This window comes from Silene latifolia, chromosome 2 (genome assembly GCF_048544455.1).
Source record: "Silene latifolia isolate original U9 population chromosome 2, ASM4854445v1, whole genome shotgun sequence".
In the NCBI taxonomy this organism is placed as follows: Eukaryota; Viridiplantae; Streptophyta; class Magnoliopsida; order Caryophyllales; family Caryophyllaceae; genus Silene; species Silene latifolia.
The window spans coordinates 2,415,771-2,438,929 of NC_133527.1; the positions used below are offsets into that span (position 1 = coordinate 2,415,771).

General features: G+C 34.4%; 2 protein-coding genes across 2 annotated transcripts; both read left to right on the plus strand.

Moving 5' to 3' along the window:
* Nucleotides 1–8,506: 8,506 nt before the first annotated feature.
* On the plus strand, nt 8,507–14,355 carry LOC141642012 (CDPK-related kinase 7-like). The gene is made up of 11 exons (XM_074450668.1): nt 8,507–9,619; nt 10,736–10,866; nt 11,338–11,379; nt 11,470–11,578; nt 12,085–12,163; nt 12,252–12,548; nt 12,667–12,779; nt 13,141–13,248; nt 13,328–13,390; nt 13,512–13,679; nt 13,772–14,355. The coding sequence occupies exons 1-11, from the start codon at nt 9,125–9,127 to the stop codon at nt 13,907–13,909; spliced, it is 1,743 nt and encodes a 580-aa protein (XP_074306769.1). The 5' UTR covers nt 8,507–9,124; the 3' UTR covers nt 13,910–14,355.
* A 1,162-nt stretch (nt 14,356–15,517) lies between these two features.
* On the plus strand, nt 15,518–17,512 carry LOC141627859 (pentatricopeptide repeat-containing protein At5g04780, mitochondrial). Its single transcript, XM_074441066.1, has one exon. The coding sequence runs from the start codon at nt 15,744–15,746 to the stop codon at nt 17,481–17,483; it is 1,740 nt and encodes a 579-aa protein (XP_074297167.1). The 5' UTR covers nt 15,518–15,743; the 3' UTR covers nt 17,484–17,512.
* Nucleotides 17,513–23,159: the final 5,647 nt, after the last annotated feature.

Genomic DNA, 23,159 nt, shown 5'->3' on the forward strand with positions numbered 1-23,159 from the left:
AAGATATCCACAAAGAAGTCAACGACTTAGATAGCCTAGCCGATGCATCCCATCGGCTCGCCACACTGGGTCTCGGCGTCACAACCTCGCCAAATGGGACACACATCCGCGTACTCACATCCAAGACCCCTCGGGCGAGTCAACATTGTCCGCCGGCCGCCATAGGTCCCTCGGCCGAGGGGTAGATCAGTCTTTCCACCCGCTAGCCACTTGGCCACTTGGCCACTACGTGACAAAAGGTGAAAGTCTATAAATACTCCTCAACCTTCATTGAGGAAAGGATCACACAATTATAACCTAAATACACTATTCATCTGGTAATATCTCCCTTATCTCTCTACAATACGCATGTAGCCAAGTAACACAGCTTAATCCTTTAAGTTTACTGACTTGAGCGTCGGAGTGAGTACGCTGGCACACACCCAAGCCCTCGCCTCGTTCATTGTTGCAGGAGAGGCCGAGTGGGACGATAGGAGCAAGAAGGATTCAGCTCAAGACATTATTCTACAAGCCACGGGTGGTAACTAATCACTGCTCTGGAATTATACCCGGAACAGTTTTAATTTAGCTATTGCAAGCAAATATAATGAAATGTTATTCTGTGTCATATAACAGTCATATACATCATTAATATTAGTGTTACATTATTCATTATCGCTACGTTATTTTTTTAACGGGAAAATGAAATTCCCGCTAAAATATGAATGCTTTGTGGGAAATTGGTTTGCACTTATGCATTCACATGAATCACATTACTATAAAGAGATGAGTATAGATTTGCACTTTTTTTATTATAAAAATCACCGATTTACAATACGACAATGACTAATGTCAATTGAATTTGAACACGCATAACTAAATAATATTATAATAATAAATCGTGGTAGTATTTTAAGTGGATAATTTTTTGTTAATTCATAAAATATAGAGTACTCTAAAATATACGGAGTATTACCTTACTTGCACAGTTGCACCACAAGATATATAGCTACGACATTGAAAGAGAGGTCAAAATATGTTAGAAAACACAAATACTCAAATTACTCAAATAAGATTATCATAAAATTTACTATAATTATGTAGTTTATACAATGCACCTCATATTGTAATAACAAATGATATTATGCGTAAGAACTGTTTTACAAAAGACTTACAAGTAACAATATACGGAGTAAATAATACGAGTAGGTATTTTGTAAAACTATGAATAGGAAGTAATATTCGATATATTACGGTAATATTGATAGTTAAGGATAAAATATTATTATGACGTATTTTCGAAAATATGAGATTCACGTTGTACTATATATTAAGACTTTGATATTGAATAAAACACAATCGAAAGCTTCTCCCGAACCATTCTATTATATCGTTCTTAACACTATGTTTCACAAAAGTATTGTTTAAAATTGATATATCAACAAATGTTGAAATCGTACCAAACGAGTTTGAATGGAAATAAAGAACTTATTAACTGTACCCGATTACTCAAATTCTTGTGTAAAACTGTCTTATACTGAAATTACATGTAATAAAGAATTAATTGATTTTTTTTTTAAAATTCATAATCTCTCTTTATTTTCAATTCTATTTTAATCGGATATAAACGCCGTTTATAGTTAAGATTATCTTAAACAGAAATTGATGATTAAGAATAGGGAAAGGTAGAGAATGAAGGGAAGAAAGTGGGCATGCATCGTGATTTGGGCATAAAACCATAGGATTCTCGTGATATTATAATGAAAATGATTTGGGTCTAACCAACGTTTGACCACCAAATTGTTGGTAATCTCATTTTTGTCAACATTTTCCAAGCATTCCCTTAAAACATCTGTACAACCATGTTCCTCCATGTTACCCTTTTCTACCTATCATTTCCTTATTTGCCTCCACATTAGTATTCTTCATAAACATACTCTTAAGCTAAAACAATCCGTTCTCGTTATTTTTAGTGCACACTGGTTAAATATCAATTACGTACTTGATAACGGGCAACGTTATCAGCTCAAAGTGTACAAGGCATAGCTAATGGACGGACATTAACATCAGTTACTAAAAAATCTATTTTACAATAATCTTATACAGAGCATGTAATTAAGTAAACTTGTGTAAAACCGTATTAAACAAACATTGGTGATGTTCTTTTAGGATTCTTTTTGCTCTTTGTAGCTTTATTCCGTTGAGCAAAGATAAGGGGAAGAGGCATCAAAGAATAAGAATTTTTCTTTATGGTTCTTTTCTTTTGCACAAAGCTCCACTCAAAACATGGCAAAAGGGAATATTTACCTATGAGTAGAAGTCTCATTTTCCCTTTTCAAGTATGTTAATTTTTAATTCACCTATCTCACGTCATTGTAATAATATTTGCCAAATTCAAAATATAAAAATGACAGATCAACTAATTATCGATAACATCTACCTGATCTCATAAATTTTACATAAAACTTCATGTAATTTAGTAGCGATGAATATTTAGACCAACTGGTAAAGTGGTTGTTATAACTTAATTATAAGTTTTGTGTTTGAATCTTGTGAATACATTAATGTTAAAACTACGTGTTTACAACTTTATCACCCTAGCGATCCTACCCCGCTGAAATCCGGACTAAATCGAATAATATACATAAAAAAAATATAGTAGATGTGTTGCAAAAGTTAGCCTTAGTTTATTATAGATTATTAAATTAAATACACTTATAAATTACACTTATTTTCTCAAAGAGATACATACTTGGAGCATTAATCTGTAGGTCACCCACCTTTAATTTCTTGCTTCCTTTTTAGTTGAGCAACTTTGCTTAAATAATACTCCCTCCGTCCCGGTCAATTGTTGTCCTTTCGTTTTGGCACAAAGACCAAGGAAAGAGGAATAAACCAATAACTAAATGACATGTGGAACAAATTGAATGAGAATGATCAAATTACTCATCAAGTTCATTCTTAAAATAGAAAGGACAACAAATAACTGAGACACCCAAAAATGGAAAAGGACAACAAATGACCGGGACAGAGTGTATTTATCATCCATTGTAATTTTAAATTAATTCGACCGTTGATCTTTAAATTTGAGAGAGTACGAGAACCATTGCATGCACCATAAACATGCATGGAGTAATGCGTATTAATTCAGTTTTTGCCTTACTACAGTACAATTATAAAGAATGTGATATTACTTATTAGGTATATAACCTCGGTTTTTCTAACGTGGTATACCTTAAGGGTATACATTAAAAATTCATATGAGAAAAAAATTAAAAGATAGACTCATTGTTACTATACAGTATTTAATAAAACTAGGTTTGGTGCCCGGCTTCGCCCGGGCTACCTTTTTTTACCGTTAAATTTTATTTTTAATGAAATAAACTATGTTGGAGGTGTCTAACTCACACGTTTACTATTAATAATATATTTTTCAATAGCATATCTGGTAATTATGATGAAATGTAAAATTTATTTTCAAATTATGAGACACATTCATTGCCCCGTTATTAATATTATTACTTTCACGACATTCTTTGTTAATATCATTATGTCCACTACTCCCGTTGTTACTGTTGTTTCTTTTACTAATTCCTCTATTTTTTTTCTATTAAATTCATTATTCCCGTTAATTTTATCCGGCCTATATTTAAATAAATAAAATATTTCCTTGAGTCGATTGGTTATTTAATTGTTCATACGTTTTCTCATTGCTATCACTGTTACTTTCACTACATTCGTTGTTACATTCGCTACTCCCATTGTCATTATTATAACTGTCACTACTCCCACATTAATACTGTTAAATTTTATTAATCTCGTTGCTGCTACTATTACTTTGACTACATTTAATTTAATTTATAATTTTATGATGTTACAAATTAATTCCATAAGCGGGGCATGTTAATTTTAAGGAAAATTACTATATTATTGTGTTTTTTAAAATTAATTACTTTAATTTAATTTAGTTTCCATAAGTATTCTTAATCAAGGCATCTTTATATTATACTTTTAACCCAAAATATATAGTATTTGCATTGAGATCCCTTAATCGGGTCCATCACACGGTGCTATTGATTTAAAACTATATAGTATAATTAATTTGTATAACTTTCTTTAATTACATTAAAGTCCCTTGGTTTCTGGATTTAATATATAGTATTAATAATAATCTTGATAATCTTTTATCATATGATTTCTAAATTAGTATTTTTAAGGCACACATTAGAAAATGTTCTCGTAATAGTGATTACGACTTGGATTTAAATCCCATTAAAACTAAAACTGTTGTTATTTATCTTTGTACAAAAAAATGAGCACACAATTGAGGCGAATAAATGTTCGTGAGGACGAATAAACTGTTGTTATTTATCTTTCTCCAATGATGCTATTCAATGATTGAGGAAAGCCAGGAAATCTGCATTACAACATCTATTATTATCCTTGAATGATTTAAGCTAACTATAACCAACAAATAATTTACAATGCATGTATTTAATTATCGCAAATCTATATAATACTCCCTCCCAGTCACTATATTGTTCTCATTTGATATGAGCACAATACTTAAGGAAAAGTATTAAAATAGGAGTAAAAGAGTTGTGTGAGGTTGATGATATGAGAGGGATGAATAATTAGTAGTTAAATAAAGAATTGTGAGGCCAAAACATAAAGGAAAGTAATAAAATAGGAGTAAAAGAGTTGTGTGGGGTTTGATGATAGGAGAGAGGAATGAATAAAATAAGAGTAAAAGTTACTAAAAATAGAAAGAGGAACATTAGTTGAATAATCCATTTCGGGAAAGAGGGAACATTATAGTGACTGGGAGGGAGTATAAAAGTTGAGTTTTTTAAAAGTTTTTATTGGTGGTTGAATTTCAACATGTGGGTCCCCCATGTTTTCTATTATATTTAATTATCCTCTCTTCTCAACCCAATTCCTCATATTTCTATCTCATATTTCTATTTTAACTACTTATGTTAAAACATACGTTAAAATGTCACAATTTACATAAAGTGATGCAATTTACATACATTCAACGGGTCTAACATGTCAAATACTTAAAATAATTCTAATAAAATACGGTTGTATATTATCTGATATTCAAATCTAATATTTATCAAATATTCGAATCTCCAAATTTGACTATTTATATTGTCACGGTATTGAACACTAATTAATCATGCTCAATTATATGCGTATGTATCTAATCAATTAGGATTCTCTCCATTTCAATGGAGGGTCCATTTTCTATCAAGGGTCAAGATTTCATCTCACGGCGATGTAACGGTCCATGTTTTCAATCAATAAATAAAGGGAAAATGCAATAGAAAAGAGGTGTAATATTATATTGTAATGTGAGAGGAAATGGAGAAGAAATGGAGAGAAGGAAATGGAGAGGATCTTTGCTCGTATCTAATGACAGCGCCTGTTATTACGACCCGTGCATTTTTTTTGTACGGGTATAAAACTAGTTTTTGTTTAAAACATACATATTTACCTTAACTTAAAACGGGTTAAATAGAACATAGAATGCTTAGGGAATAGACAAAGACTTATCTCATCTATCTAAGAGAGGTGTTATATGTCGTTTTAATCTTAAGACGGATAACCGTATTTAGAGGGACCAGCTGTATAATTATAGATTTGCTTTATTACTCCCTTCATTTTGTGCAAATCATACGGGCATAAATTTCTAATTCACATACATACAAATAACTATTGAAAACGAATGTTATAACTATGTAAATTAAATAATAGTAAATCTTGCTTATAAGTTATAATCGTTGTAAGTTACAATAAAGGGGTGGAATTCAGTGATCAGCAAAGGTATCATGGTCTATGTTTGATATTGTCGACATCAACACCACATAAAAAATCCTTCTTATGGTTTCCTTTTAATTGAAAACATTTCACTTCGAGGTAGAACTATTTAATTTAACATTGCTCCTCTAAATGGCTATTTGGTTGATTACACAAACTTTCATAAGTTTCTGTTCATGTGAATTGTGAAGGGATAAAATGTTAAATTGACACAAAATAGAAAAAAAAAAAAAAAATACTACCACTCACTACTTTTTTAACATTATGAGCTTTTGTTAAGTATAACCATGCAATCATTAATAATCCGTCCGTGATTGTTCTTTTGCTAATAGAGTTTGGGCTGGAGGTGTTCTGGGGATTCGGGCTTAATCAGGGGATAATTTGAACATCCAGTCTTGGGTGTGCAATTGGCTTTCTGTTCTATTTAAGGCTGATAATAAACAAGAGGCGTGTCTTTCCTTTTTGTGTACTATCTGGACTATCTGGGTGGTAAGGTGCAGAAAGGTCTTTGATAATTCAGAGTGTTCCCCTATTGGTGTTATCTTATTGTACCAAGATTCTCTTAAATTGACTCTTTCTGCGGAGGATAGGAAATCGGGGTCTTTACCTTTCCAAACACCTTTGAAGGAAGACTTGACTAACCTTAGGAATGGAGTTCTCTTTCCTTTGATTCAGGGTTCTCTGAATTGCTCTCAGTCTCATATTTATGTGGATGTTGCGTGGTCTAAAGAGCTTGTTACTGGTTTGGGTGGGTGTATCATGTTTGATAATGAGGTTGTGTCTGAATTCTGCATCAAAGGAAGTGCTGAGAATGCTGAGCAAGCGGAAGCTTTGACAATTAGGGAGGCCTTGAAGTGGGCGCTCTCTCGCAATATCCTTCATGTTACCATTTTCTCTGATTGTTACAGGTTCTTGCTCAAGTCCTGAAGTTTTCTCAACTCAAACATTGGATTAGGAATACCGTTGAAGATATCACTGAAGTAGCGGCAAACTTTCACTGCGTTTCTTTTGCTTATGTTCCTAGAATTTGTAATAAAGCCGCTCATAGGCTAGCTAAGCGTGCTATTAAATTGTAGAACTCGTTAACCCGATTGTCAAAATAAATAAATAAATAAATCCGTGCTATTTTCAAATAAACATAATACGAAGTATAAAGTAAAATTGTTTTACATTGTGAGACGACCTTTTAATTAGACCAATATGCATTCAAAATTGCAAATAGAGAGCATGTGCTCTAACTCTTAACACAATTTTAATTTCTCGTTTAAAACGGGCACTATTCGTTTTAAGTTTAAGAGAGATTAATTACATACAACTTATTAAACTCTTAAATACTCCTTCTATATCGTCAATAGTTTACATTTACTTTATTTTCTCCTAATTAAATAAAGCAAACTATTCATCGGAATAGAGGAAGTCGAAGAATTGAGCACGTTTTGTCAGCATTTCTTACTACAAGAAGAACTACTCCGTACAATATAACATTGTTATTCTAAACTGCAAACAGAATTTGTAGGGAGGAGAAGCCAATGAAAATATAAGGCAGTCAAAGACAGCAGAGACAAATGTATTAAGATCACAACTTTAACCTGCAAATTACATCAATTGAAATGATAATATGATAATAATTCTACAGTATTTGAACCCACAAAAAGACAGCCTGGAAGAATCCAAGCAACCATTGTCCCACCATCACCCCCGTTATTTCTAGTTTGTCTCTTTACACAAAGTGTCCTCTTCTTCACCTTTTTAATCTACTGCTCTTATTTAAGACGATAGTATCCGTATTAATTTTAAAATGGGTTAAATATAATACGAGTAGATAAGATAAAATAAAAGTGTATAGAAACTGCCAAAAGATTTGTCATATACAGAGTACATGTAAGTAGAAGCATATTAAACTCGTTCACATCTTAAAACAGATATTGTTGTGTTAAAAGAAATTAATTAGTTCGGTTAAAGTCTATAATCCATAACAACTCTATTAGTTTAATAAACAATCAAGGTGATCATTTACATTAAGCACTTTGTATCTTAGCAAACAAGTCTCAATACAACTTTTGATGTAGATTTCAATAGCACATTTGGATTAACTTTTGTGGGTGATATTGTACAATAATATATAAGTACGGAGTATATAATACGGCTTGATGATTATGATTAAATTTATTTAATTATGGAAAATAATATATTTGTTTGGGAACATTTTAGTTAGATCAATAAAATGTGGTGTTATTAATATTAACGAGATTATAAATTATAGATTTCAGATTTAAGTTACTATGAAATGAATAACTGCAATAATTCAAAAAAACTACCTTTACTATATTTTTTCTCATTTCTTATTGTCTTTTTTTTCCAATTAGGCCATGTTCTTTCTGACTTCATTTCAACCCATTTTAGTTTACTTCAATTCCATTCAATTTAGCCAAACTCATCTCGAATCTAAATTTCTAATTAACTCTCACTTCAACTTTATTCAATTCAGCTCAGTATCATTCAATTCAGTTCAACTCTTCAGTTAAAAATAACAGGTCTTAAACTGTTTAATGCTTAAGAACATCTTACACTTAAGTTTTACCTAAAGAATTCTTAAAACCTCCTTTTATTTTTTACCTTTTCTTAATCAAATCTAAAACCGTCTTAACTTAAAACACTCTTAACTACTCCGTAAGATTTAGTGGTTCCCTCCACCATTGTCCCCATTCCTTGCTTCCTCATTCTCTCTACTTAGCATCTTCACCTCTTCCACTACTTTTATTCTCACTCTTCCAATTTATTTTCCTCCTTTTTTTTCTTGTCAATTACTACAACTATATATTCCTTTCATTTTTTTTGATATTACCAAATTTTCTCCTACCTCTCCCTTAACTACTTAGTTTAGCTTACCTTATTCTATCCTTCATTTTGTTCTTTTCTCATCACTATTATCTTGTTTTGATCACAAAGATTACACCTTTTTGCTCTTAACTCCCCATATGTAACCCTCAAATTTCCGTACTTTCCTACAATTCAAACTATCTTAATCAAAATTTCCCATCTTTTTTCATCTTTTACATGTTTTGGGTACTTCAATTTCAATTTTTGTTACTCTTTAGGCAACCCACCAAAAAAAATCCAGTCTTTGTTCAATTATAATAATTTGGGTGTTGTTATTTCATAGAAAGCTGTGATTTTTTTTTTTTATAAATTAGTGTTGTAATCCTCCTTTTTAAGCAACCCAATTAAAAAAATTAAATCTTTTTCATGTTATAATTAGTGTGTTATTAGTTCATAAAAAGCTGTGATTTTTGTAAATTAGTGGTGTAATTAGTGTTTAATAATGGGTTTGTGTCATGCAAAACCTATAGAAATCCCAGAAAATCAATCGAATAATCAAGTAATTAGTGTAGAAAATAATCAAAATTTAGTATTAAATAATAATAATGAAAGTGGGAAAACACCAAAATTTCCATTTTATAGTCCAAGTCCATTACCAAGTTGGTTCAAGAATTCACCATCAAATTCTAGTGTAAATTCAACACCATTAAGGTTTTTTAAGCGGCCATTTCCACCACCATCACCGGCTAAACATATTCGGGCTTTATTGGCCCGACGACACGGGTCGGTAAAGCCCAATGAGGCCTCAATCCCTGAGGGTAGTGAATGTGATATTGGGTTGGATAAGAATTTTGGATATTCTAAGCAATTTTTGAGTTGTTATGAGCTTGGTGAGGAAGTTGGAAGAGGGCATTTTGGGTATACTTGTTGTGGTAAAGGAAAGAAAGGTAGCTTGAAGGGTGTTGATGTTGCTATCAAAGTTATCCCTAAAGCTAAGGTGTGGGTTTTAACTTGAATGATTTTTTTGTTCAATTTTGTTGTTTTGATGTTTATGTTATGATTTTCGAGGTAGGGTAAGGTTGCGTACATCTGAACCTCGAAGAAATGGTGTGTTCAAATTGATTGTTGTTATTGTCTAACATTGATCATGTGTTTATTGATTGATTTATTACTTTGATGCTTATGTTATGATTTTCGAGGTAGGGGTAAGGTTGCGTACATCTGAACCCTCGAAGGGTGTGTTCAAATTGATTGTTGTTAATGCTTCTTGTTATTTGATTTGTTCCTTTGATGCTTATGTTATGATTTTCGAGGTAGGGGTAAGGTTGCGCACATCTGAACCCCGAAGGGTGTATTCAAATTAGTGGTTGTTATTGCCATTGACTTGTTCCTTTGATGCTTGTGTTATGATTTTTCTAGTTTGAGGGTAAGGTTGCGTACATTTGAACTCTTCGAGGAGGGTGTATTCGAGTTATTGATTTGTGTGTATGGGTGATCTAATTGCCTAAATGGGGAGTGGAGTTTGTTGGGTGAGTGAATTATGGTTGTTCTTATAGTTGTTGTTGAGCTAATGTTCCAGTCATTTATTCTTTGCTGATTGAAGCACCAATTATTTGTGATGGACAGAGTGTAGATTGAATGCTTTGTTTGTTGATGATCTGATAAAGGGGTATTTACTACTGTTGTGGTCATTGATGTTTTGTTTATTCAAGTACAATTGTACATGTGTGGCATGTCCCTAGTCTTGTACACATCTTTTGATGACTCTTACCCCAGTCTCATCTACCATACTTGACCCCGTTTTAAGTTTAAGACGGATATTGCCGTCTCAAACAAGAATTTGTAAACTTCCATAGTTGCATGTATGGAGTTGGAGATGTTTGAGCTTTACCTAATCGAAAAGAATGAGGCGCCATAATTATCTGGTTGCTTAGAATCCCTTTGATGGCAACTAGTGTAAAGGGAAAGTAAAGAACTTTGATTACTCTGCTGCTGTTTATAAGATTAGTTCCCAGCTTGTTAATCATGACTGTTAAAATTAACCTTTTTTTTTTTTTTTGGCATAAGTGAGGTTTGTCCTTTGAGTCTTATGATAAATGGCAACTTTTGACAGATGACAACAGCGATTGCAATTGAGGACGTCAGAAGAGAAGTCAAAATATTACGGGCGCTGACCGGCCATAAAAATCTGGTGCAGTTCTATGAGGCGTATGAAGATGACGAAAATGTTTATGTTGTCATGGAGTAAGCTACTGTCTTATGTTTGATTAGCTGAAATGTTCCTTATGTCTCAATAAACTACATTTTGTTCCCGTTGTCATTAAATTGTTTGCACATGGTTGAGTCAAGCGATACAATTCACGGTCATAATTGTCTTCCGGAGACAGCCTCTATGTGTTGGTACATATAATGTGGATTTCTAGTCGCATTCCTCGTTACTTGTGCTAGCTGGTTTGACATTACGCTGTGCTTCAAGTAGCGCGCAGCAGTCACTGAAAGTGGGTGAATAAAACTCTAAAGACACGAGCTTTGTTTCAAAAATCTCTTCCATAACAGTCTCCTTTCTAATTTTCCTGTTCTCTTACGTTTGTTATGTCACGTCTGAACTGTTGTTTGTTTGCATTAAATAATGTCTCGATATATTTTGATACTGTATAGTGTATATTATTATTTTAGCCTTGTAGGCTTACCATTTTATTTGTCTCGTTCTCGCAGGCTATGTCAAGGTGGTGAATTGTTGGATCGCATCCTTTCAAGGTACTAATCAATAGTTATCTATCAACCCTTTTTAGTAGGTATGAGATATGCATTATTGACAGCAAACTTATTTTGCCTTTTGATCTTCAGAGGTGGGAAGTACTCGGAAGAAGATGCAAAGGCCGTCATGGTCCAGATTTTGAGTGTTACAGCCTACTGTCATCTTCAAGGTGTAGTTCACAGAGATCTCAAACCAGAGGTAACTGACTCACTGTTTTTACAAGTTAAAATCTCCAGCTTGTTAGAAGTGAAATTTTTTTTGGTGTAATGCATGTAATTTCGGTGACACTTCTTATTTGAAAGACTGTTATCCATTTGTGAACCCTATGAAAATTCTGATACGATTCCTTGTGCGCAACTCTCAAGAATCTCGTGGATTAAATGGTAATTATGGGACTTTTGGATATCATGTTTTTTTGGGTGTAACGAGTCACAAGGGGTATCTTGATACTAACGGAATTTGAATCTAGATTACGAGTAGCACCCTCAATGAATATACCAGCTAAAGCTACCCGGCATCTACTAGGGTGTCAATGGTCATAATTCTTTGCTGTTATTGAATTTGCCACCTGAAATGCTAATGGTGTTAGTCAAGCACTTTAGATCGACGCAAAGTCTTCAAGCAATTATGATGGATATATTTTCTTTCTTTGTATGAAGATGTTTTACTTCCCTAATCCCGGGTTCCCGAATGCTTCACTGCAGAATTTTCTGTTTACTTCCAAAGACGATAATTCTGCTTTAAAAGCCATCGACTTTGGATTGTCGGACTACGTAAAGCCAGGTAAGGAGTTCACTACATAATGCATAATTCTCAGAATCTCACTTTCTTACGGGTTGAACGAGCTTATAGAGGTTGCGTGTTGTTGCAGATGAGAGATTAAACGACATTGTAGGAAGTGCATATTATGTGGCCCCTGAAGTACTCCACAGATCTTATGGAACTGAGGCAGACATGTGGAGTATCGGTGTAATCGCTTACATTCTTCTATGTGGTAGTAGACCCTTCTGGGCCCGCACAGAATCTGGTATATTCCGGGCTGTTCTAAAGGCGGACCCCAGTTTCGATGAATCCCCTTGGCCGTCATTATCATTGGAAGCAAAAGACTTTGTCAAGAGATTGTTGAACAAGGATTACCGCAAGAGATTAACAGCTGCACAGGCACTCAGTAAGTGATGCATTATATCTGTTGATACATGATGAAATCTACGAGCTTTAGTCCACACTTCTGGTATGAACTAGTTGAGTTTCCACTAGCAGAATTTGATTTCCTGGTTTTTATGTAGGTCATCCGTGGTTTTCTGGTTATCCGGATGTCAAGATTCCCCAAGATATGATAGTTTACAGGCTTGTAAGAGCTTACATTTGTTCATCATCCCTCCGTAAAGCATCTCTGCGGGTATGCAAATACTTTTCTGTGGCAATTTTGACCAGGCAAATTGACCCGACCCAAATTACTTAACCCGAGATCTTATTAAACTCAAACAGAATCACCCTTGAAAGGACCCAACATATGAAATGACCTAAGCATTGACCAAATTCTCAAATAAGCATGAGCATATCCGACTCTGACTCTGACTCGACCTGTTATTACCAAACTCGAAACAAAGTGCAAAAAACACTTAAAATGACTGGACCCAAACTCACTCAATCCGTACCTGAAATGGTCTAAGACTCTAAGTTGTTTGCCAGATTGACATGTACTCAACTTTCATAAGCTGTATACGTGTAAATTGAGCGGCTCTACTTGTTATTGACAGGCTCTTGCAAAGACCTTAACAGTACCACAACTAACGTATCTGAAAGAGCAATTCCAAATGCTGTCTCCTAGCAAAAACGGTTACGTATCGCTGCAAAATTTCAAGACGGTAAGTTTTGATTCTAGCAGTTACCTAGTTACATCCTTCTTTTTCTGGAGCGTGTTCTTATGGTTGCTGAAATCTACAGACAATAGTCAGAAATGCTACAGATGCTATAAAGGACTCCCGGGTTATTGAATATGTCAACATGGTTAGTGCTATTTTTGCATCATTGCCCAACCCTTGTTAAGTTTTAATTTAGTCTTGTTAATCTCTTATTCTCGAAGTATACGGTGAGGTGCAGTGGTGAACTATGCTGTCTAATGATGCAGGTCAGCTCTCTTCAGTACAGGAAAATGGATTTCGAGGAGTTCTGTGCAGCAGCCATTAGTGTGCATCAATTAGAAGCAATGGATACGTGGGAGCAACATGCACGCCATGCATACGAGCTTTTTGAGAAGGATGGAAACCGACCAATAATGATTGAAGAACTGGCTTCGGTAAGTGACTTCAACAATATCTTGAGGCTAAACGAAACATCTTTGCTAATGACCATGCGAAAATGTAAATGTGCAACTGTTGTTTTTTATAGGAGCTTGGGCTAAGTCCATCAGTGCCAGTTCACGTGGTTCTTCAAGACTGGATCCGACATTCAGACGGAAAGCTCAGTTTTCTCGGGTTTGTGAGACTTCTACACGGAGTCTCATCTCGTACATTCCAGAAGGCATGACCACCAAAAGTACACTAGTAAATACAGCCACGAATTCTCTAACTGCTTCAAGTTTCTCACTGAGAAGCGCGAAAACATCAATGTGCTATGTGTACCTCTTTTGTGCCTAATATTTTCATGTTTTTGTCTCGGGATAATGGTAGGAATCCCAAACACCTATCCAATACTTGATAGCCTGTAAACCAAGTACACCAAGTTAGCCCCTCGTTTACAGGCCCAAATTTAGGAAGTTACATTTTCAAGTCGATTGGTCCATCAAGGTTCCAGTCCCAATTCTCAAGAATGAGTCTGTATTTTACTCGGTTAAGTTTTAACCAACTGGGTTAACTCATGCCATGACGATCCAGTATGTTTTTCGGCTTTCCCCGTTTGCTGGGATTGTTTCAGTAGAGTTGTACATAAGACATTTAGATTTAGAGTGGGGAATGGAAGATTTCGTTCGAGTATTGTTACATGTAGCAAGATCATCTGTATGTACTCTTATGGTCTCTGAGTGTGCTAAATAATCAAAGAAAATGAAGTGAATCACGAGCTTGAAATTATCTGAACTGATCTGAATTTTTCTAGCGAAGTTGGGGTGTGCATAACTCGTCTAGTACTCCGTACATTACACAATTCGCGTGGTTCCGATTGAGCATAAATACCCTGCAATTTAAGACCCCTTTTATCCAAATATCCAGTCAATATCTATCTCCCGTCTCAATCATTTGTTCACAACAACAACATCAGAGCCTTAATCCCAAAATGATTTGGGGTCGGCTGACATGAATATCTTTTCGAACCGTCCATGGGTGAACGCACGCCTCAAAATGCGAATAAAAAAAGGGAAGATGAAAAACAAAAAGGAAGAACGAAAATGTAATGGAAAGTAAGGTGAACTTAAGGGTTTTAAAATCGAATTCCGTCTTTCTTTTATAAAAACTTAAAATTTAAATCGAGAGAAAAGATTAAAATGATTTTTAAAAACCGAAATAGAGTTAAGGATCCGGAATGAACCAGGTAAAATCTATAAGAAAGTGGTTGGTGAAAAAGTGTAATAAAGAAGAGAAAAATAAATAAATTAATTTCTTTAAATTAAATAAAAAAACACTAAAATTTGTTCACATTTGATTAAAATATATCTCACATAATATAAAAGGTAAACAAATGAATGAGAAGGGAGAAGCAGTCATTAATATTCTTGCCATAATTCAATTTGCCTAAAAAGATTAAGAAATTGGAAAAATATTAAAAGTCAAGAGGTAACATAAATCGAACGCTATTTATACCGGGCATTTACGCGAGTGCTATATTCAAGTCGAAACATATCAATTTATCGACGACCCAACTCAAGTAAATAATGAACCAAAATGCACCTGAACTAATGGATTATACAACCAGATGTACAGTGTACTAGTTGTACGGTATAGAATTCGAACTTTTTAATAAAGTATCCGAGCTTTATGTTAAAGAATATGAGCTTTATTAGAAAGTATCTGAACTCATTCATTTACACATTAAAAATATAAACTTTGAATTAGCTTATAAAAATATATATATAAGCTCGAATTCTTATACCTTGGTTGTATAATGCTCTCTATATACAACTGGATGTATAATCCTAATCTTATAAACTGATTTCGGTAAGTCGGTAGCTAATCTGACTGAAATCAAACTAAAACCGAAACTAAGATCAACATGAATAAAACGATCTAATTTAACCCGATTTGAACAAACCGAGTAACCCGTTTACAAGGCCTAGACTAAATCATACGGAGTACAACCCAATCTACGTTATTCCAATCTATAACCGAATTCTCCTCATTTGAGTATCCAAACTAGTTGGTGTTTTTCAATGGTGATCATGTATCTGCAAAATGTACTGCAATATTGTGCAAGAAACAGTTTAATGGCGGAGGGTAAAGCCTGCCATGCTCAAATTATTCGAGCCGCCGTAACGATCGACACTGTCACTAACAATATGCTAATCAATATGTACTGTAAATGCGGACTGATTAAGCCTGCACGCCAAGTGTTCGATCAAATGCCTGAACGGAGTTTAATTTCTTGGAACACTATTATCGGAGCGTATGCTAAGAATGGGCGTGAGGACGAGGCGCTTTCTCTTTTTGTTAAAATGCAGAGAGCAGTAGTGCAGGACCCTGTGAGTGGATTTACGGTATCCAGTGTCCTCTGCGCTTGCGCAGCAAAATGCGCAATTTTGGAGTGTAGACAATTGCATGCGTTTGCTGTTAAAAAGGCGCTACATTCTAACGTCTATGTTGGGACGGCTTTAGTTGATGTGTACTCGAAATGCAACCTTATGAGGGAGGCATCGTGTCTTTTCGAGAGCTTAGAGGAGAAAAGCGATGTAACTTGGAGCTCAATGATTGCCGGTTATGTCAGAAATGAACTTTATTGGGAGGCTTTGAGGTTGTACTGTAGAGGGCAAGCTTCTGGATTAGGGCAAAACCAGTTTACGGTTTCTTGTCTTCTGTCTGCCTGTGCTGGCCTTGCTGCTTTGGTTCAAGGGAATCAAGTGCATTGTGTCGTACAGAAGGCTGGTGTTGGTGCAAGTATCTATGTCTCGTCAGCGCTTATAGATATGTATGCGAAATGTGGGTCCATCAAAGAATCCTACAGAGTATTTTCTGATCTAGAAAATAAGAATCTTGTTTCTTGGAATGCCATGATCTCGGGTTTCTCTAGACATGGGCGATGTTTACAAGTGAGGATTTTATTTGAGAAGATGCAGCAAAAGGGTGTTTTCCCAAATGAAGTGTCGTACCTATCAGTGTTGTCGGCTTGTGGCCATATGGGACTAGTCGAAGAGGGGCGAAAATATTTCCGTCTTATGGTAGAACAACATCGCTTATCACAAAATGTTTTCCATTATTCCTGCCTTGTTGACATTCTAAGTCGTGCAGGTTTAATTTATGATGCATATAATGTGATAAGGACTATGCCATTCGAAGCGACAGCTTCTATGTGGGGTTCTCTTCTGGGAGCATGTAAAAATGCAGGAAATTTGGAACTGGGTGAGATTGCAGCAAAGCACTTGTTTGAGATTGAACCCACAAACGCCGGGAACCATGTGTTACTTTCAAGTATATATGCGGCGAATAAGAAATGGAAGGAGGTTGCTGAGTCTAGACAGGTATTGAGGGAAAGCGAAGCTGTCAAGGAGAGGGGTAAAAGCTGGATTGAGATCAAGCATCAGGTTCATGCATTCATGGCCGGGGAGAGGGAACATCCAAAAACCCGTGAGATTTATTCCAAACTAGACGAAGTGATGGAAGAGATGGCGAAATTGGGTTATAAGGTTGAGACAGGGCATGATGTTCATGATGTCGATGAGAGCACAAAAGCCGAGCTGCTGAGACACCATAGTGAGAAGCTAGCTCTTGCTTTTGGGCTCATGACTTTGCGGTCGGGCGTGCCCATAAGGATCATCAAGAATTTGAGGATCTGTGGCGATTGTCATAGTTTCATGAAGTATGCATCCAAAACTACACACAGGGAAATTTTAGTTAGGGATGTAAATCGGTTTCATCATTTCACTGATGGCTATTGTTCTTGTGGAGACTTTTGGTAACTATGAATCTTCCTTTAGAACAAAAAAAATGAAATACAAAAGTTCATCACAAAATTAAATTCTTGTACAAATCAATGATCTTAAAAACACAAATGATATAATTTGAAAAAATACTTATTACCAAAGAATGAAATTAGATAAAAACTGGAATACAATATAATCCTACAATTACAAGCATCTTGTTCTTTCACGTCAATCAGTATGATCAAACAGTGACATAGTTGACCGATTTACACAAAGGGCAAGTAATAAAGGATGTAGCCTGTAAGTAAGCAGAATCCCTATCCCTATCTATTAAAAGAATAAGTGAACTCATAAATTTCCCTCCAAAAGTATATTTGTAAATAAGAAAGCTATTAATAATTTAATTGTATTCATTAAATAATTTAATTGTATTAATAATTTAATTGTATTCACTAAATAATTTAATTGTATTCACTAAATAGTATTCAAATTATATAATTTTGACTAAACACTAAACTATAATATTTTAAATGACTATAAATTATTAAATCTTTTATTGATATTATTATTTGAGATTGACTTGACTCATACTATTCATACTATGTATAAAAAAAAACTATAAATGGTTTGATTACTTTCGTAACAAATATAATTGACATAAATTATAAATTGGAATCATTGACTTTGTGGTATAAAAAATATTTTTTTTTAAAAAAAAATTCAGCAGATTACTCAATTCTCTTGGATTAATTTTCAATTTTAATTTAGTTTTTGCTCGAAACAAAATAAAATAACAAGAAAAACGAATAACTAATGAGATAACACTATTATTTTACAATTCATTTTCTTCCTCATAACAAATATGACGCGAAATATGAAAAACTAATGAGATATTAATTTAACATAATTAAGTAATAAAAAAAATAAAAACTTTATAAATACCGCGCATTAGCGCACGGTCCCCCAAGATATTTTAATCGTTGACATTTCATGTGCATGTTAACTTATCATTTTGTAAATATTAAAAAAAAACATTAAGAGCTAAACTTACCACACTTATGAAATACTCTTAACACATTTTCTTGTCGGATCTTGGCTCACTTTGAGCCGCTCCATTTATGTTAAGTGGTTCACAAACTGCCGAGAAGCTCAAAATCCTAACTAAAGTTTGAGAAGGAGAATAAAATTAATTGTTTACACCGACTTGCATTGGAAATGGCTATTCAAAAACGGGGATTAATAACCCTATTCTTTTCAGTTGAGGTTATTATACAAGAGCCTTAATCCAAAATATATTGCGAACTACACCAACAAATGATATAAACGGGGATTAATAACCCTATTCTTGTCACATATCTAACATCGCAGGTAATCATCTCTCATTAAAAGGCAATGGCTTCTGGATAGCATTCATCAACCTCCACCTGCAAGGACCACTACACTTGTTTGCATCTTTCCTCTTTCGCTTGTACTTGAGACCATAAGTTTTCGCACATGGCTCACTCCGATGCTCAAATCATGAGGAAGTGGAAAGTTAACTTATTAAGTTATGGGGGAGAATAAAGGTACGTATATACAATAATAAATGCACTAAGATGAAATTCTCTTAGTATTCGAGATGTGCTATTAGCCGAAACTAACCAAATATGCTCGCCATATATGCAGGCAGCTTACACTGTCCCCCAAGAACATGATGGTTACCTACAAAAAAAGATAGGGGAATCCTAAAGAGCTTGGAAGTTAAAGGTTGCTCGGAACCACTTGTTCAACAAGAAGACTGGGGAGATAAACAAGAAACCACCAAGGAAGAAGTATCGGTATGTCAGCCAGCAAGATTGGTATAACTTTATCAGTGATAGGCAATTTGACAAGTTTAAGGTAATTTATCTGCGACTCATTGGGATCACTTTATTAGTAATCACTTAATAAATTAAGAAATATGCTTACATTACTCGATACAATTTATTTTATGAAGACTATGAGTAAGCAGAACCTAGAGAACATTTCAAAGAAAGAGAGCGTCTTTTATGGCTCCAGAGATGGTTATAGATTGATTAAGAAAAAGCTTGTAAGTACTTAATTCTTATATTATTAGCCATTTTATACCGATGTTATATATATATATATATATATATATATATATATATATATATATATATATATATATATATATATATATATATATATATATATATATATATATATATATATATATATATATATATATATATATATATATATATATATATATTCATAGTAATCATACATATTTTGAGAGGATATCAATGTGATGAATGAATAGAAGCCAAAGCTTGGAACTGTCAATCGTCACGACGCTTAGGTGGCCGGTAAAACTCCTAAGAATGGAAAGTTAGAATCTCCATATGATAAGGCCATCAAAGAGAAAATTGTAAGTTTGAATAAATATGTCACTCCTACCACTAGTGGTCAGTTATATAATTGTTAGTTTAAATAAAATTTAGTTGCATAATGGTTTTTTGTGTATGTAGAGGATATGTGAGAAGGAGGTAGAGGAAGGAAAATGAAGGCCTCAAGGATGAGATAACATTCTTGCTATGGCAATCGGCAAAGCAGAGCATCCAGGTCGTGTGAGAGGGGTATCGACGCATGTTGGTATCACTAAGTATTTTGGGAAAACTACTCGAAAGACAATTAGTGGTGATGATAGGGTATATAAATACTGTATTTTATTCAACATAATTTATATATACATATATATGCTGAAATTATATTACTTATTTTAATCATTTTCATTTCTACTCACAATGGTGGAAACGGGGGATAAGCCATCTGAAGAAGAGTTGGCTATGGTTCGGCAAGTCATAAAGGAAACAGGGGAGGAGAAGGAAAAAGCGGGCATGCGAACTGAGGATGACATGGCAAAGGAGAATGAGGTGGGAGCCGAATACATGTCAAAGGATGAAGATCGGGTAGTTGAAGAGGAAGCCATGAAGGCCGTGAGAGAGGAGGTGAAGGTAGTTGATGATGACACGTTCTTATCATCTCCAAATGCGGCTTTTGACGAGGTATTAGCTACTACGACTAGTTTATAATTGCTGTATATATACTAATTAATTAAATTTATTAATTATAGTAGTGCATGTATATATACTAATTAATTAAAAAAGTGAAGGGAGTTTGCAAGAAGCCTTGTGTTCTTTGCTACAATGCCCCTGCAGTAGCATCCGGCAAAACTGTTGTTGCTAGGGGAGCAGCGTTGTATTACGACCAGATTCAAGAAGTTGAGGTTGAAGGCATTGCCCTCTGTCAGAAATGGAGGGAAGTGGAAGTGACCGACTTATATCTGGAGGAGTATGGTACTCCAATAGTACCACGTAGTGATAATTGGCGTTTTCAAGATGTCGTAGGTTCTATTGTGCAATGGCCTGAAGCATTCATTAGTGTTGTCATCTCCGGAGTAGTTATGCTAAAGCGGACGCATTTTATATAATGAACGCCTTTAAATTTATTAGGGTAACCTTATCTAACATATAGTAAGTATTTCAACTTTTACATTTGTAGGAGTTACACGAAGCCATTATGACTGAAATTAGGACTACTACGTCAACACCCAAAGTCACTGATTCGGCTGCCTCTCCACCCAAATTTCAAGAGGTAGTAATAATTTGAAAAATAGATTGTGAGTTTTTTTTTTGGGGGCTATTTAAATTATATATGACGTCTCGTGTAATGCATATATATTTTTTTTTTCTAAATTGTAGACCGAGGTTAAATTAGACGACGTACATTATAAGCCATCTACTTTTGCTGCACACAACCCTGCTGTTCCTCTTAAAGCTAAATATCAGAGCGATGATTATAAGCAAAAATTGAATACTCTAACGGTCGTAGCTTTGCACCAGCTGGCTGAAAGGAAGGCAGCTACCGAGTCAGTACTCATTATTGAGATCAAAGAGGATGTTGTGGGCGAAGGTACAATTGTTATTATGGATGGGGAATCACAGTGCCAGTTTCTCGACGTTGACGAGTTAGATGCTATGCACATTGTAATTTGGATGAAGTAAGTTCATTAATAAAACTTGACATTTGGTTTTACGAATTTAGATGTTTATTTAAATCATCAATGAAAATAACATTCTTCTTTCCATTTGACGTAATAGGTACCTGTGTACACACATCGCTGAGGGGAACTATGTTTTTCATGACTACGGATTCGTGTCACCTGAATTGTTCTCTCAAAAGGTGCTTGGATACACATACACAGAACACATCGATAAAATTGCTCAACGGTTGAGGACGCCCAAAAGCCTATGGTTTGCCCCATACAATGAGAATCGGTATGTATAGTACTTTATTATAATGAATCACGATTCTATTCATTTATTAACACGCTTACATGCATATATATGAACTAACAGTTCAATTTTCAATATTTCATAGCAAGCATTGGCTGCTAACGGCAATCAATGTGAGAAAAAGCTTAGTGTACTGGATTGACTCTTGCGGACATAGTCCCACTGATAAATTTGTAAAGATGATAGCTGACTAAGTTTACAACCTTACATTATAATGTTATTTGTTATTGTATGATCGACCTTTGAAAACTAGGCTCCTTTTAATGTCCCATCAATATTACTGAGCCAAATGCTAATTATAATTTCCTGTATATATTTATGAATTAGTGTGTTTCGAGCAATTCGAGCATCAAGTCCAACTTTTGTCACGAAAAGAGTAAGTGTATTCCTAATAATTACTTCTATCATTTAATTTATGTTTATGCCAGAGGTTGATCTAATTTAGTTATTTGTATGTGATTTATATAATAGTCTCCTCTACAACCAAACAACAAACAACGCGCCTTTTTCTGTTGTCGGTCCATGTGAGAGATTATCACCCGAAAGTATATCAACATAGAGTCACCGGTTAGTGTGTTTTAATAACTATTTCAAACGTAACTTGGGTTTAATTATGTGTAATACTCCATTTACTCTATCTATTTTGATCAAGTATATTTTGATTTGTAGTTCCCACCTTCAATCAACAACAAAGACCCAATAAAGATCCAACAAAAAAACTGAAAAAAATATCAAAAAGCAAAAAAATGCACTGTAGTGCAAGAAGAAAAATTAAAAAGCAAAGAAAATAAAAGACCAGACACATCATGTGACCCATAAAAAGAAAAATAGAAAAACAATGTAAAATGTAAAAAATTAAAGAAAAAACACATCACGTGCCAAAAAAATAGAATAACAAAGTAAAATATAAAAAACTAAAGGAAAAAATAGCATAAGACCCCACAACGCACCAACAACCAAAAACAAAAACAGAAGCACCGCCCTACCATTAACACTATCATCTCCTCACATCTCTACCACCAACCCCGCTACCCATTTTCAGCCAAGCAATAACCCGCCAAGTGCTAATATCCCTGCATCTCACTATTAACCGACAATGATGAAAAAGAGGTATAAAGTTTTTTATTTTACAATTGACACAATTAAATTTGTATCATAATTCAGAATGTTTAATTAAATAGTGCAATTTACCTTCATTCATCAATATTTACTATAGTATACGCCCTTAATGCTCGTTATTCGAGGCAGAAATCTGGATTCCAGGGTCCCGGAACAAAATTATCCGGAAATCACATAGAAATTTCATCGGGTCAGATAAAGTGGCCATGCAAAATTTGAGTACAACGGAAGACATTTGCGGGTGCCGGTATGCCAT

Coding starts and splice junctions, on each gene's coding strand:
- LOC141642012 (XM_074450668.1), top strand. CDS start 9,125: ATGGGTTTGTGTCATGCAAAACCTATAGAAATCCCAGAAAATCAATCG. Junction 10,867..11,337: donor AATGTTTATGTTGTCATGGA/GTAAGCTACTGT, acceptor TCGTTCTCGCAG/GCTATGTCAAGGTGGTGAAT. Junction 12,780..13,140: donor TCCGTAAAGCATCTCTGCGG/GTATGCAAATAC, acceptor TGTTATTGACAG/GCTCTTGCAAAGACCTTAAC.
- LOC141627859 (XM_074441066.1), top strand. CDS start 15,744: ATGGTGATCATGTATCTGCAAAATGTACTGCAATATTGTGCAAGAAAC.